The 15,871-nt window shown below is 43.2% G+C and overlaps 1 protein-coding gene across 4 annotated transcripts in view; it reads right to left on the bottom strand.

The window, feature by feature from the left end:
- Positions 1 to 403: 403 nt before the first annotated feature.
- CNOT1 (CCR4-NOT transcription complex subunit 1) overlaps positions 404 to 15,871 on the bottom strand; it is a 185,816-nt gene continuing 170,348 nt past the window's right edge. For all 4 annotated transcript variants that reach the window (XM_081963630.1, XM_081963628.1, XM_081963627.1 and 1 more), the window contains exons 43-49: positions 14,154 to 14,255; positions 12,385 to 12,558; positions 3,772 to 3,921; positions 3,230 to 3,410; positions 1,892 to 2,024; positions 1,483 to 1,617; positions 404 to 1,401 (exon numbers count right to left, since the gene is read on the bottom strand). In XM_081963630.1, coding sequence (XP_081819756.1) covers positions 1,323 to 1,401; positions 1,483 to 1,617; positions 1,892 to 2,024; positions 3,230 to 3,410; positions 3,772 to 3,921; positions 12,385 to 12,558; positions 14,154 to 14,255 — 954 coding nt within the window. In that variant the 3' untranslated portion in view covers positions 404 to 1,322. The remainder of the gene's footprint in view (positions 1,402 to 1,482; positions 1,618 to 1,891; positions 2,025 to 3,229; positions 3,411 to 3,771; positions 3,922 to 12,384; positions 12,559 to 14,153; positions 14,256 to 15,871) is intronic.

The following is a 15,871-nucleotide window of genomic DNA, read 5'->3' as shown; positions in this document are numbered from 1 at the left end:
GGGGTGGCGGGGGGGGGCACTTTTCGCCCTCCCCAGGCTCCTATAAAGGCTCTGGGGCCTGGGGAGGGCAAAAAATGGCTTTAAAAAAGGGTGAACTCAGCTGGCTAGCGTGCACATAGGTTCGCCATCACTGGTATAGGGTCTCCTGCTTGAGGAGGGGTTTGGACTAAAGACTTCCAAGGTCCTTTCCAGCCATGTTCTGTGTTCATCTTACCCGATTCCCCATAGTTTCATAAGTTCTGTATTGTGAATCTTGAACTTTTTGGAATTAACCTTGAGTGGTTAATGTAATAAAAATCCTTTTAAAATTATGCTTATTTTTCTGTTAGTTTAAAAATAAAATGAAAATGTTTTGCTTTTCTGATGAGCTGTAATGTGGAAGGTGTTGAGAGAACAAGAGACATTTGCTGCTCGTCATGACTTTAATGTTTAACTGCAGAAGGCATACATACAAGAAGTGGGAGAACTAAAGCCCAAGAGAACTAGAAAGGCTACAAAATACAACACATGGACCAATACATTTACAAAACATTCAAAATCCTTACAAAATGGGCTGTATTGGTCCTTTTTGTTCTTTTTACAAACTCAAACTTTGTGGCCATAGGGGAGCAGTTAACAGATTCACATCCTCCCCCTCCCAAATTTACAAGCGTAAAGAAAGAAAATCGATAGGCCTGGTCATTTCTTTTGCTAAAAGGATCAGCCCTTTTCCAAAGAGCTGGAAGTTTATCTCTGCCAAGGAGCGCCGGACTCTACTGGCCGGCCTCAGGTGGCAGCATCTGGTACGGAAAAAGCAACATCCTGGATCCCAACACTCTCCCACCTTCCTCTTAATAATAGGATCCTGAGCATCCTTTCTTTTTGGAGAATTTTATGATTTAGAAGTCCCACCCCCAAGAAAAATAAGTTACATAATATTTAAACTGGCTTTTCCATACTCTTTGGGAGTCCGGGAATGTCAGATGAGCAGATCTGCCCCAGACAAGGGCTTGGCATCAGCAGCCACCACTTTATTATAAGCTGGTCAGGCACACATTATGTGTGAAACACAATATGCACAAATCCAAAGTTCCAACAAATATTTCTATTCTGTGTATTTACAATAGTTCAAAATTATATTCACAGTATCTTCTCAATTTTGGCCAAGAATGAGAAACTTTGTTTTCAACTTTGTAACATGCCCACGTAGGAGGAGATTTCAGGCCAAAAGACCTATGGTTTAAGCCCAAGAGGGGGGGGAGGGAAGGCAGCCCCACCCATTTTCTTCTGTCAGCTTGATACGGAGTTCCAGGCTGGCACCATCCGTACAAAGTTCGCTTTTTCTAGCTGGCTCCGGTTCCTTCCATTACTTGCTGTGCCTGTTTCTGCCCCATACAACACTGTGCGACTGACTGGAACAGCCTAGAACGAGGAGGAAGGACTTAATTTCAAGACAAATAGATGAATCTCCCAATACAGTCATGAGGCTTCAAATTTACTCACTTTTCAATTTCTGGAGCACAGTGAACAAACTCATGGTTCCAGAATTTAAATGCTGGATTTTTAATCAATTCAATGAAGGTGATCAAGAGACCCCAGGGATGAGGTCTATTTACAATCAGTCGTTCTAACAAAACCCTGTAAAAAAAACCAAGATCAAATTATGAAAAAAGGGAAAAAGTAGAAACAATTACAAAGCCTTTTAGGGTAAACAGCAATAGCTCACTAAAGTAGCTGTAGTGACTGTCAAGGTCTTAATTTTAGATCTGGAGCTTGCGCTCCCCTTAAAACTTAACAGGCATAATCTGGCTTTCTGGTTAAGGATAATTTTTTTTGCAACTTTTGGCCTGCAGAGGAGTAAAACCCTCCTTATCTGTTGAGTCTCATCTCTTCTGCTCATTCTCAACAGTACCTGGTGATCTGCTCTTGAATAGCTTCTGTATTGGCTTCTGCAAACAAGTAAAGCATGGTGCAGCTGAAGTAATGCGTGTGGCTGTTGGGATACCGCAACTGATTGGCAATTGCATTCAAGAAGAGGTACCGACCTGGAATGGAGCACCAAGAAAAAATGATAGAAAAGACAGGTTTGCTTTCATCTAACAAATTGTGCACAAAATGTGGTGCCCTATATTTTGTGCAAACTAGGAAGAGGCTCAGAAAATTGGCCAGGTTCACACAACTCAAATGAGTCAGCCATTCTTCCCACCATCAACAAACATTTTGTGTGGGATTCTAAAACAAAGGATGCTGGTGTCCAGCTGTGCACAGGTAATCCAGAGAGGCCCTGCTTTTGCTCTAGTCTCAGCAGGGAGCAAGGAAAGCCAACAAATTCTCCAGGAAAGAGGTTGGCTGCCAGAGGGAGCATCTTTGGCCTCAAGCACGTCACTAGCTGCATGGGTAGTAAGAATGTTTGGATTTTGATACATGCAATTTTGTGGGCTGCATTGGTATCCAGCATGTTTCAGGGTGCATTTCATGATGGAGGCCGGGTTACCCAAGGGATCATCTTCTCTCAGTCAGGACCTCTAAAAGAAGCTATTTTCCCCAGGTCCTGTATTTTGCAACACTTATAATCACCATGCTTTTTGGGGATAATAGATATTGATGGGGACCTGGGAGAAACAGACTATCTGGATTCCTGTCAATCAGAACTCAAGACTAGTCATGAGGTAGTCAAGGGGCCCCTCTGTGGCTTTTAGTACCCATGACCATGATATCCTGCTGGGTCATTGCAGGAGCTGGCAGCTTTTCCTCAGGGGTTCCACTTCTACCTAGTTCAGTTCAGGTATAATCTAAGGGAGCAACTTGAGGCTGCGGTTGCTCCAGAAGACTTAAATGTCTCTCCATATTACTGGAAGAAGGGGTCTATGGTGATCCCACTATTTGGTCACCTGATGGTCACCTTCAAAATATTCTGAAAAAGCAGCCAAATGATGTCTAATTTGTCAACATTCTCTTTCTTTAGAATGCTATTTACAGCCCACCTTTCTCTTCTTAACCTCTCAAACGAGAAGGATGTGGATTGCACGATGCCATGTCCTCACGCATGAGGGTTCGCATGAGTCCCAAACAGAAGGAGAACAATCCTCCTCCTTGTGGCCAGTATAAGTTAAATAGTTGTCACTTACTCTAGTTGTGAAATAGTTGTAGTTAAATAAAAACCATTTCTGGAGGCTTAGTTAATAAAGGATGGTCCCGTAAAATCATATTTGCAGCTTTGTTCCTGAACCCCCTCCTCCTTCTGGGTTACCTTCTGTGTCCAGATCAACAGCAAGATTCTGGAAGATGTCCATGTGGGCTGAATGAGTGATGGTGCTCATGGACGGTGTGCTGCCCTTATTATGAATGTGTGCAATCGCTTGTGTACCAACATAAAGCACCAAGGCATTGATCAGCTGAATATTGTAACGATTGCCAGGCTCATTTGATACCTGGTGGAACAAAGGCAAAGGGAGGAGAATCATTCATCATTCTAAGGAAGAGTAAAATTTGATAAAAGTTCTGGGAGGGAGCAGTTTCTCCGCTTTTCCTACCAAGTTTCTCCGCTTTTCCTCTACAACTTAAATATACAAGATTTTAAAAACAGCAATATCTACGACATATTAAGCATGTAATGCAGTAAAACCCAAACCTTGCTGGCTTTTAAAAAATGTCCGGGGGTGGGGTGGGGTGTCTGAAGTGTGATCGACTGGCCCAAGAATTAGACCTGCTTAATAAAACACCCATCTGTATCCTGGGAGCAAATGTCTAGCACCACTCTCACTACTAATTTGATCTTGACAAAGGTCTCACCTGCAAGTTGCTACGCAAGTCGGAGAGGAACGTGACTGGAGAACGAGTTTTGAGATAGGAATCCAAATCCTTCTTGAACTGAGGTGGCATCACACCAGTAAAATTGGTGAGGATCCGTGGAGCAATATTGATCTCGCTCAGCATGTCAACCTGTCAGGAATGCACCAACAATTTTAGCACTGTCTAAAAGACTGCAGTTAGCATGTTTTCTAAGTAGCACAAAGTAAGTTTACAGGTAGTCCCTGTAAATCACTGAATGGTCCTCAACCATTCAGTGATTATTTGAACTTGCAAACGGCACTGAAATAAGTGAACTAATGATGATTTTTTCACACTTAGAACTGTTCAAGCATTTCCATGGTCACGTGATCAAAATTCAAACACTTGACAACTGGTATGTATTTATGATGGTTACAGTGTCCCAGGGTCACGTGATCCCTTTTTGCAACGTTCTGACAGGCAAAGTCAATGCGGAAGCCAGATTAATTTAACAACTGTGTTACTTAGCAAATGTCAAGCCGGCCTCCCTCAGCAACCAAGAAAGAAACTACTTAACTCCATTTTGCAGAATTAAGAGTACTTACTGGTTATGAAAAGATAGCAGCTAGGCAAAGCAATATCTGAGGCAAAAGCGCGCAAAATCATACCCCCTCTCCCTGGCAACCCTCTTCCCACTGTCCAATCTGCAAATCCCTTAGGTATCATGTGAGTTCCATCTTCAAGGAGCATCATCAGGTTGGTATGCAGGACGGTTGGCCTTGACCAACACCAAGCACTAGTCTCCAGCATGCGCAGTAGACGGTTTGACCAAAACTCCCACTTTACAATCTCTCCTGTACAAAAGTTTCCCCTCCCAAATACCAACCTCCCCCTCCCCCCCGGTTTCAATGGCAGCCGAAAGCAAATAGCGAAACAGAGGTTGACAGCAATGGAAATTTTAGTTATAACTCAAGGACTACCTGTACTTGATGTAAGATATATACACAAGGGATGTCAACTTTTCCTTTAGCAATATTTTAATTCATAGTTTACTCCTATATTTGTGAGAAAGCTTAAAGAGCCATAGGAATCTTTTAATCACGTCTCCAATGTGACCATTGGGATACAAAAGCAAGATTTCTTTGACAAGGTTATCCAAATGGCAAGATGGCTGCTTCAGTCCTTCAGGCATCTCAAAACCACTGGTTGCTTCCTGCTCTCCAGGAGAAAAGCCTTCCCTAGGCAGACGCCCTGAACTCCTCAGATCTCGAGGCTTGTAATAACTGCGCTTCACCCAGGGGTGCTGAGACACTTTTTTTCCCCATTCAAGGTTTCTTATTTTTTAATACAAATTATACATATTATAGGAACAAAGAGTTGTCTGGGTCTTTTCTTTTACATCCTCTCTTTTTACATCATAGTTTTGTTTTCACTTTCAGCCCAATTATTCTCTTCCATCATTTTTCATCTTTATAGTTATTTTTTCTTAATATATAAACAATATTGCCCTTTCAAAGTTACACCAAAATTTCATTTCTTATTTTCTCCAGTGGTATATTTTGCTATAAACAGCATACTTCCTCCAATTCAATTTAAGCATAGAGAGCATTTTTTCAATTTTTTTTCTACCATTAACAATATACTATCATTTCTTTGTTTCTTAATTAGTTACATAACAATAACAATCTTACTCCTATTCTTTCAGTCTACTAATGTAACTTTTTCCCCTTTCTTCCTATTTTAACCATTTTCTCTTGGGCTCCCAAAAATCCCAGTTTAAATTCTTTTCTTCCTTTTTCCCCTTTCTCCTAACTTCTTTTTCTTTTCCCCATTTTTGTGGTTGTTGTATCTTTTCTTCAGACTATTTACTTTTATTATTCTAGTAACTTTCCCCAGGGTTTTCCCTGTTCTCCTCCTTTCCTTACTATTTTGTGATTTCTTTTTTGCGAGATCTTCCCCTTTGTCTACTTTCCCTTTGTGACTGTAAATCCTAGTGAAATCTTCTATCTGCATTTTATTTTCAATTCTTCTTTTTTCCAACTTATCTTCCTTTACCTCATTTGTGTCCTCTTTTATTTCTTGTTCTATATGTCCCCTTGGATTTCCTAGCTTTTCTTTACCAATTAACGTTTCATGTGCGCTTTTCAGCATCAGGAATAATTCTTCATACATCCAAATCTCCATTATGCAAGTTTAACTATTTTAACAGATTTTTAAAATTTTGGGTTATACCACATTTAGTTGCAAATTTAGGATCTTCCAGATTCTGTTGCTCAATTTTAAAATTAGTCCAGTCCAGTCCAGGTTTCCTTTCTCTTCAACAGCTGTAGATAGTTGAAGTCAAAACAATGTTGCAAAGATACCTACTTCTTCAAAGTCTCTTCCTGTATCCTAGGTCACACTGCTGCTGCAACTTTCACTCCCCCCCCCCTTTTCTTTCAAAGCGCTTTAAATCCACAGAAAATAAAATTAAACTAAGGAGAAAAAGGACTTCCCTCTGTTGTTGTTATTATTTTTTCTTCACTAGCCGGTATGGTATTTTATGCTGGCTTTCTCCAAATCACAATACAATCCCGCAGCTAGCTGTCAATAGCCATCAAAAACACTTTTAATCCACAAAGAATAGAATAAGATAAGGAGAAAAGAGACTTCTCCCTGGGCTCTTCCTTTTAGTTGTTAATTTTTCTTCACTTCCAAATTGCAGAAGGCAAAATCCTCTGAGGCTTTGGTACTTAACCTCCTCTGCTTTCTTTTTTCAATAAAGTTCCCCCAAAGCCAATTAGCCACTAATTCCGCTCTGGGACCTTTTTTAAGATTAAGATCAGTTTTTTTCTTTTTTTCTGTGAGTTGGTCAATCCCTCACCCGGTTTCAACACTCTTGTTTCTAACACTGCTCTAGCACAATAACTTAATCCAGATGCCTCAGCTTTGTAGCGGTCATTCAGTCATTCAGTTGTCTCCCCCCCCCCCACTGCCGGTTTGAACGGTTTTTCCTCTGACCTCCAGAGAAACTGCCCGTTTCTCTAGGTCATCAAAGCCATCCCTTCTTCTCCCCTGTTCCTCCAAGACAGGTTTCAGTCCGAAGAAACCTCTCGACAGCAGTTTGTCTGGCTGGATTTCCGTGAGGCTCAGGAGAGCCTGCTTTTTTCCCCAGCCGGTCTCGCTGCAATGCTTCTAGCTTCTAAGACATTCTCAGTGGTGAGACCCAGTGATCTAATCTGGGGCTCTGAAGAGTAGCTGGATTCTTATGTCATTTTCTCTGCTCCCTCCAGTGAGCATTTTCTGTTTTCTGGGAAGGATCTTGGCACTGTGGTGTCTCTGCAAGCTCTTCACCGCTCCTATTTAAGAATATTTCCCTTAAGAGTGTAGAGTAAGTATTTCCCTCATCTTTTAGAAAGGGAATCAGCCTCCTCTTGCAGCATGCATTGTTCTTGTCTTCAGGAAAGAAAAGAGAGGGCATTTCTGTAGGGCACAAGAGCAGTTTCTTACATCTCTCAGTTCCTCCAATGGAAACAAAAACGCTGCATTCTCCATAGAGCTCTGTTCTGCTTACAATAGCAATAGCAGCAGTAATTAGACTTACATACTGCCTCACAGTGCTTTATAGTTTACAATGACAACGTATTGACCCCAACAATCTGGTTCCTCATTTTATGGACCTCAGAAGGATGGATGACTGAGTCAACCTCCTAACATGTCAGGATCAATCTCCTGGCTGTGGGCAGTCAGCCTGCAATACTCTTCTCTAAAACCACCTCAGCACAAGTAAAACCAGGGATGCAGCAGAGCTCCTGGTTCTTCATCTCCTTTCCCCAACTGCTCTCCCTGTCACTTCACTCCGTTCCAAACCTTCTTCTTGTGTTGTGCTAAGTGGGACAGAAGGGCAATTATCGAATGAGCAAACTGGGAATTTGATGCTTTCTTGCAGCATGCTTTTGAAAGAACAAACTAAGAGAAAAGGAAGGGGGAATTGAGGTCTGCCACACCCAAGGGGCACCAGACTGCAAACTGAGAGGCTAAAACCACAGTTCTGGATAGCAGGAGGGACAAAAGAAATAGTTAAATGAATTAGATGGTTGACTTCTTAGGAAACTTTAAGTTTAGGTTTTATATGAAAAGTTAGGATAGTTTCAGAAGAAAACTTTAGTGGGAATTGCTACCCAATAATGACGATTCAAGAGAACACCAATTTGATAAACTTAAGAACCTGAGATGGAAGATGCATTACAGGTAATCTAGTCTGCATCAACAGAGGGACAGTATCAAAACCAAGTGAAGGGATAGTACTGCTTTAGATTGCACTGGTAAGACCACACTTAGTATGGTCCAGGGAGGGGTGTGGCCTGAATCCCAGCCACAGGACATGTTCTCTGGAGGGCTCTCTGAAGAACCATCAGATTCCTGCTGTATCGGGGGAGGGGTGACTTGTAACCTCACCATAGCTGTCCTGGAGAGACAATGAAGAGCAAATGGGTGTGGTTGGGGAACCCGCAACTCCCCTAAAACGCCTGCTTTTGCCCTCGGACCCAAAGCAGGAAAGGTAACCAACGTGAACTACCACAGCTGGAAGGCCAGACAAAGCATGGGAATCAGCGTGGACAGCGTCTGGGTGAGATAACAAGAGTGCTCGAAAGTGCAACATTCCTGTAAATTAACTTTTTAACCTCCGTTTAAAGCTTTTTAAAGAGAGCGTGGCAGAAGAAAGGGGGGGAGCAGATGTTAGAAAACTCTCCCTCCCTCGGGTCAGCAGCGAACGGACAGAGCTGTTAGATAGAAGAAAGGAAGTGATAGATCTTGAGAACTGTTTAAGGATGTTTTTGAAAGCGAATTTGAAGCCATTGGTGTTTAACTTTCACTCTATGCCTAGGATTTTCTTCGTAACTTGGTGTCTTTTGAGAATTGCTTAGATTTGCTTTCGAAGCCAGGAACTTAAAAGAAAATATGTTGAATTAATTGTCTGCATTGCTGTCTAGTAACAAACAGTACCCAGTAAAAGCTGCCTAAGAAGAGTTGACCTTGAAAACATTGTGGATAATAACGAACTGATAAAAGTCCTTTAGAAGAAAGAAATAAGACCAGTTGTGTAAACATTGCTTTGTTTTCCCTTGCTACATTATAATGGGTTGCTGAAACTGCCTTCCTGATATAGTGTGTGCTTCCCTCTTCTTCCTAAGGGGCGTGCGGGGAAAGAAATTTGGATAACCCAGACAACCCATACTAAAGGTTCCTCTTTTTTTCCTTCTCTGTTCATTTGGCTACGTTGGGTCATTTTTTACCTGCCTAATTTTTATATTTTTATCTCTTTTTTTATCTCCTGCAATGAGGTGTAGATTACCATTATGGAATTAATTTTGTGGGGGGTTTTTCTCCATTTTTTGGGGGGGGGGGAGAGGTGAGTGCCTTTTGACCAATATTTTTTTAATGTGTTTATTTTTCCCCCGTTTCTATTTTTTTCCCTTTTGTTATTTCATGTGGCCCTTATAAAGCGAATGGATTAAGGTAGCAAGAACCTGAAGACGGGGCCCAACAACAGGGGGCGTGATGCTTGGTCCGGTGTGGGAGACTCCAGGACTACAATTAATCTACTAACCTATTTTTTGGATTACAAAACTTGATTACAACTTAAATACAATAATGTCAGATCCAAATACCAAGATGAAGAAAATAACATCATATGCGCCTGCAACAGCCACCCCGCCTGGTTCAAGTGACACAGAAATCAGCAAGCACAGGAACATAACAAGACAAAGATATTTTGGAGCCAAAAAGTATGTTGCAAGACATACATATGGATATCAAGGAGCAGATAAGCAGAGTAGAAGAGAAAGAGGGCAAAGTAGAAGGCAAATTGAAAGAAGTCAAGGAAATGATAGGGAAAAATGAGCAGAGGCTGCAGAAGGTGGAAGAAAAGGTTGAGATAACAGAGAAAGAAGTGGAGGAGATGGATTATAGACATAACAATTGATGAAAAGCAAGATGGATCCAGTATACTTTGGGAAATGGAACGATCTGAATTCTACCTAAGATTTCAGAACATTGAAGAGGAGAAAGGAGAGAATTTAGGAGAGAAGATCGCAGAAATCCTCTCAGTGGCCACAGAAATGAGTAAGGAACATGTTTTAGGTGGAATGGATGAGACATTTAGAGTACATACAAGATATGCAATTAAAAATAACTTGCCCAGAGAGGTATATATAAGATTTATTTTAAAAACTCTAAAAAATGAAATATTGCAATTAGCAAGAAGTACCACAATAAAATACAAATCTAGAGAGATAGTGGTTATTGAAGCAAGTTCCAAGGAAGATCAGAGACATAAGAAAGGAATATCACTTTTTGACTAAGAGTCTGATCAAAGAAGGGGTGAGTTTTTAGATGGCTGGTTCCAGAAAGGATTTTGGTAAACTGGCACAAACAAAGGTACAGAATAGATACACTAGAGAAAGCAGAATTATTTTATGAACAAAATATAGCAGCACAGGAGGGAAGGCTGGTAAGAGAAGAGGAAGGAGCTAAATGCCGGGAAGCTAAGGGGAGAGATCAAAGGGAGATGGAGAAAAAACAGGAGGAGAAAGCGCTAAGAGAAGGAACAAGAGCCAAAGAGACAAAGGAGCAGAGGGATTAAGAACGATTCAAAGAAAAAATTCTGTGAAAGTATGAACAAAATTCTGGGGAAATATATATGGCAGGGGAAAAAAGCAAGAAATAATATAAAAATGTTGCAAGATGCAAGAGTTCGAGGTGGATTTGGATTACCAAACTGGGAATTGTACTATCAAGCAGCGGGTCTAGCTTGGAAGAAAGAATGGATTTTACTGAGAAATACAAGATTATTGACACTGGAGGGGCATGATTTGCAACTGGGTTGGCATGCTTTTTTGTGGTATGATAAAAGTGAGGCACACGGCTATTTTCAAAGACATTATGTAAGGAATGGATTGTTAACAATATGGGAAAGAGTGAAAGGGAAACATTATTTAGAAATATCAATGTGGCTTTCAACAATGGAAGCATTAACACATTCAAATATTAGTAGTATAAAAATATTATTAAATACAAAGATATCTTAAGAGAAAGGGGAGTAACTAAAACAAAAACAAGAATTAGAAAAACAAGGGATTGATATAAGTTGGTTTTCACAATTGCAAATACAATCAAGATATGAAAAATGAAAAAGACAAAAGAGAGTATGATTTTAACTTCTGAAGTTCGGAGTTCGTACTTATGGGAACAGGAGAAAGAATAAACAAGGAACTATATAGCTACCTATTAAGAACTATGCTAGAAGAAGAAGTGGCAAAAGATACAATGTTAACTTGGGAAAAGAATTTTGGTCATACAATTGAACTAGAAAAGTGGCAACAACTATGGGAAAGGAATTATAAACTAACCATGTCAACAGCTTACAAAGAAATGCCCATTTTTTCTTCCAATTCTCTTTCTGTTTTTTGGTGAGATTCTTCGTTATTGCCTTTGTTTTACTTTTATTGATTTTAAGTCTTGCTACTCTACCGTATTCTTCTATTTGTTACACTAATTTAGGTCCCATCTCCAATGGTTGTTCCAGAATAAATACTAAGTTGTCCGCAAACACTTGGACTTTGTATACTTCTTTTCTTATTTCAGGCCTATTATTTCCTGGTCACCTCTAATTTTTATTAACAATAACTACAAGGTTAGAATGAATAATAGAGGTGACAAGAGGTAATCTTGTCTGACCCCCTTTGCCGTTTTTTTGCGCGCCGGAGGCTTCAGGGAAGCTCATGAAGCCTCCGGAGGGCCTCCGGAGGGGCGGGGGAGGCTTTTTTCGCCCTCCCCAGGCTCCTATAAAGGCTCTGTAGCCTGGGGAGGGCGAAAAATGGCTTTAAAAAAGGGTGAACTCAGCTGGCCAGCGTGCACGTGCACGCTGGCCAGCTAACAGGGCAGCGCCTCACGTGCCCTGAAAAATGGCTCCGTGTGCCACTTGTGGCACGCGTGCCACAGGTTCGCCATCACTGGACTAGACCTTGGCAGCAATCCAGACTTCCAAGATAAGAAACAGACATGAGAGCTTCTCCAGCGTTGGTAATTAAGTTGAATCCTGCAACCAGCCTCCTCACAAAGTCTCTCCTTATATACTATCTTGAGAGGAGCCTAATTACAACCACCTGGGTCCAATTATCTTCTGTATCTGTGTAGTTGTTCTCTATGTCTATCAGCCCTCCGTTCCTGGGCGTCCAGGACCAACTCCCTTGTCTTCTCCCCACTGCTCTAAGGCATGACATCAGGAGCACCCTCCCTTTGGCTTTCACCACTGTTCCATGCCTCAGGCGCCTCCTGGTGGCCAACCAGCCTCTCTGATCCCTGCTTGGAGTCGGAACCCTGTCCAGGGTCATCCATATCTTCCAGAGCCGACTCATAAGACCCCTTGCTGTCGGAGTCTATTTGCAGCTCCAATGGCTCCTGCTGGGCCACAACAGAGAACTAGCTGCAACACCAGTTTAAATCTGTCAATGTTACAGAACTTGCAGTTTATTTATTTATTGAATGGTGCCCATCTCATAATGAACAACTCTGGATAGCTTCCAAGAATAAAACAATAAAATCCTAACACATAAATATCTTTTTAAAAAATGAAAGTACCAAGTATCTTACCTTAAGGTTGGGAGTGAAGGGGTCAGGAAGCCTCATATTACGTGGAAAGGCACTCAAAATCAGATTTCTTAGCTGAATACAGTTTGGAGGAATCACATCACAAAATCCATAGTGGTAATCACAAAGGAATTCTGGAAAATCGTGCAATAATACCAGTAACACACGCAGTGTTCCCTATGCATAGGAACATTAAGAGGAGAAATTACCAATCTATCATGAGAGAAAGTGTAAGATATAGCAGAATTGCAGTTATTTATTTAGCATATGGCATGTCATACATGGACTAGCAATATATATTAACATTTCATATAAATGTTAAAAAGATCTATGTTGAAATACCAATGTCTAGGCCATCTAACCATCATCATTTATATTAAAACATCAGATATTGGACTGGTAGATGCCTTCAGCTTTTAGCCAGTCATGATGTGATCTACAGTTTGAAAGAGCCCCGGCAGACATCCTGTGAGGTGCAAATCCTATTCAGGATTGTCCATTGCTGATGTAGTTCAAAGCCTGGCCCCTGTTTTGTGGGGTCATTTATATGTCTTCCTATGTCTGGGTGTTTGGCAACCCATTCGGCTTTCCATTGGGAATCGATGTTAAAGTTGCTGGGCAGATGTTGTGCAAGGGCCAGTGGGGACTTCCTGGATTAGAGTCTTCTGGCTGATAAATGAGAGGTCGGCATGCACTAGTACAGTGATGGCGAACCTATGGCACGCGTGCCACAAGTGGCACGCACAGCCATTTGTCAGGGCACGCGAGGCGCTGCCCTGTCAGCTGGCCAGCACGCATGCGCGCGCTGGCCAGCTGAGTTCACCTTTTTAAAAGCTATTTTTCGCCTTCCCCAGGCTCCAGAGGCTTATAGGAGCCTGGGGATGGCGAAAAGAGCCTCCCCCCCCCCCCCCCGGAGGCTTCAGGGACCATCCGGAGGCTTCCCTGATGCCTTCGGAGCACTTAAAACCACCCTCCGAGCAAACCGGAAGTGACTTCCAGGTTGCTCGGAGGGTCGTTTTAAGCATTCCGAAGGCTTCAGGGACCGTCCGGAGGCTTCCCTGACGCCTTCGGAGTGCTTAAAACCACCCTCCGAGCAAACCGGAAGTGTGGTTTTAAGCGTTACGAAGGCTTCAGGGAAGCCTCCGGACAGTCCCTAAAGCCTCCGGGGGGGGGGGCTCTTTTCGCCTTCCCCAGGCTCCTACAAAGCCCCTGGAGCCTGGGGAGGGCGAAAAAAGCATGTAAAAATGGGGGGGTCACGCGTTGTGCGCGCATGCACACTGGGCGGGTGTCGCGCGTTGCATTAGGGGTGCAGCACGCCTGCACACGACCCCCCTGCGCTCCCCCCCCACTTGTGGCACGTGAGCCAAAAAAGGTTCGCCATCACTGCACTAGTAAGAGTGAGTTGTAATTTTTGCAAACTGAAAGTCAAAAGATATGGACTCTACCAATGAGTTATATGGTCAGGCATAATGGAAAAATCCTAGAAACGTCGCTAAGGTGAATTTACTGTAATCAACTAATTTTGTTAGAAGTGGCATTAATGAGCACTCAGATCATATGCACATTAAAATTCCTTGGTTTCAGCTAGATTTAAGAGTGTGTGTTTTAAACAACAGTAAACAAGTAATACAGCAATCTTCACATGGGAAACTGTAAGGAAAAGCATTCTGTTAACTGCTTCAGTTTGTTAAAGGAATTAACTAGCCATTCTACTTTCTTCTGGTCTGTTCCAATTTCCCTTCTTCCCCTCTTCAAATTGTCTCCTAATTTACCTTGTACAAAATTTGCATAGGCTTGGCAAGTTCCACATTTCTCAGGAAAGGAGCCAAATATTTAAATAGGTCAATCAAAAGTTGTGCATACATGGGCCAACCCTAGAAAGAGAAAGAAAGGAATGAGAGCAATGCCATTTTTGTTAGTATGTTTCCAACACTTTCCATTTAACTCGTGATTAAACAACTTCTATTCAACAGCATATCGACCATTGACTTACCTGAACGGTCCTTCTATGTGCACTGCGAGGGGAATCCAAGCATGGGTTAACTTTGTCCATTAGCCTAGAGACTGAGTTATGCAAATTGCTGGCCACGCCTCCTCTGACTGGACTGGTTCAGTTTTGCACGAAGGATCAGCCGGCTTGATTGGATTCCCCTCGCAGTGCACATAGAAGGACCGTTCAGGTAAGTCAACGGTCGTTCTCCTGTGCGCTGCTTGGGGAATCCAAGCATGGGACATGCCAAAGCAGTAGACTTCAGGGGCGGGAGCGAGGCTGGTCTGGTGCCGTAGCTGAAGAAACTACCCTTTGCAGCACACGCCGTCCAAAGGCTGCCTCAGCTGAGGCATAAACGTCCACCTTGTAGTGACGGATAAAGGGAGACGACAATGACCAGGTCGCAGCCCTACAAATGTCTTCCACCGAGGCCTGGGTTGCCCAGGCCGCTGTCGTGGCCACACTCCTGGTAGAATGGGGAGGATGTGACTGGGAACTGGTCAGGACTGGCAGTCGTAGGCTAGGGCAATACACCCTTCAACCAGCGGCAGATGGTATGCGATGAAGCCTTGTGGCCCATGGTGGCCGGTTGGAAGGACACAAACAGGGCCTTCGTCCTTCTGAATATCGCTGTGCGTCGCACATAGCGGCGAAGTGAATGACGAACGTCAAGATGATGCCAACGCCTTTCTCCGGGGTGAGATGGGTATGGACAGAAATCCGGTAGTGATCTCTTGGGACCTGTGGAACCACGAGTTGATGTTTGGAAGAAAGGTCGGATCCAAACGCAGTACGACCCTGTTTGGATGGAATATGCAGAGGTCATCCCGGACGGATAGCGCCGCCAACTCGGACACACGCCTGGCCGAAGTGATGGCAACTAGAAAGATAGTCTTAAGAATCAGCAACCTGAGGGAAATGGTCCGAATAGGTTCGAATGGAGCTGCCGTAAGAGCATTGAGAACTAAGGAGAGATCCCAGGTGGGGTAGCGATGAATGACAGGTAGACTAAGGTTCGCCACTCCTTTCAGGAAGGCCCGCACCCCCGCCTATTGAGATACGGGGTGGACCCGCCCACCGCCGATCACTGTCGACAGAGCCGCAATCTGATGGCGGAGGGTGTTAGCCGTTAGCCCTTCGTCCATACCCATCTATAGAAAGTCCAACACCTGCGGTATGGTTGCCTCAGTTGGGTCCGCACCTGTTGACCGACACCATCTGCAGAAAGCGTGCCAGGTAGCCTTGTAGATGCGGGTTGTTGATAGGTGGTGAGCCACCTGGATCGTGGAGATGACACTAGCAGAGAAATGCTGCTGACTCAGGATCGCCCGCTCACGTGCCACATGGCTAACTGTAACAGCTGTGGATTCGGGTGGACGAGGGCTCCTTGCAAGAGGGATATTCGGTCGTCCGGAATTCTCCACAGACGTGAGGATGGACGAGGTCCGCATACCAGGGGCGCCGTGGCCACATTGGTGCAACGAGCAGCACCTCCTCCCA

This window comes from Natrix helvetica (assembly GCF_964273705.1).
Source record: "Natrix helvetica genome assembly, chromosome: 10".
Lineage (NCBI taxonomy): Eukaryota > Metazoa > Chordata > Lepidosauria > Squamata > Natricidae > Natrix > Natrix helvetica.
Note: the sequence above shows the minus strand (reverse complement) of the source record. Positions and strands in the feature narration are given on the sequence as shown.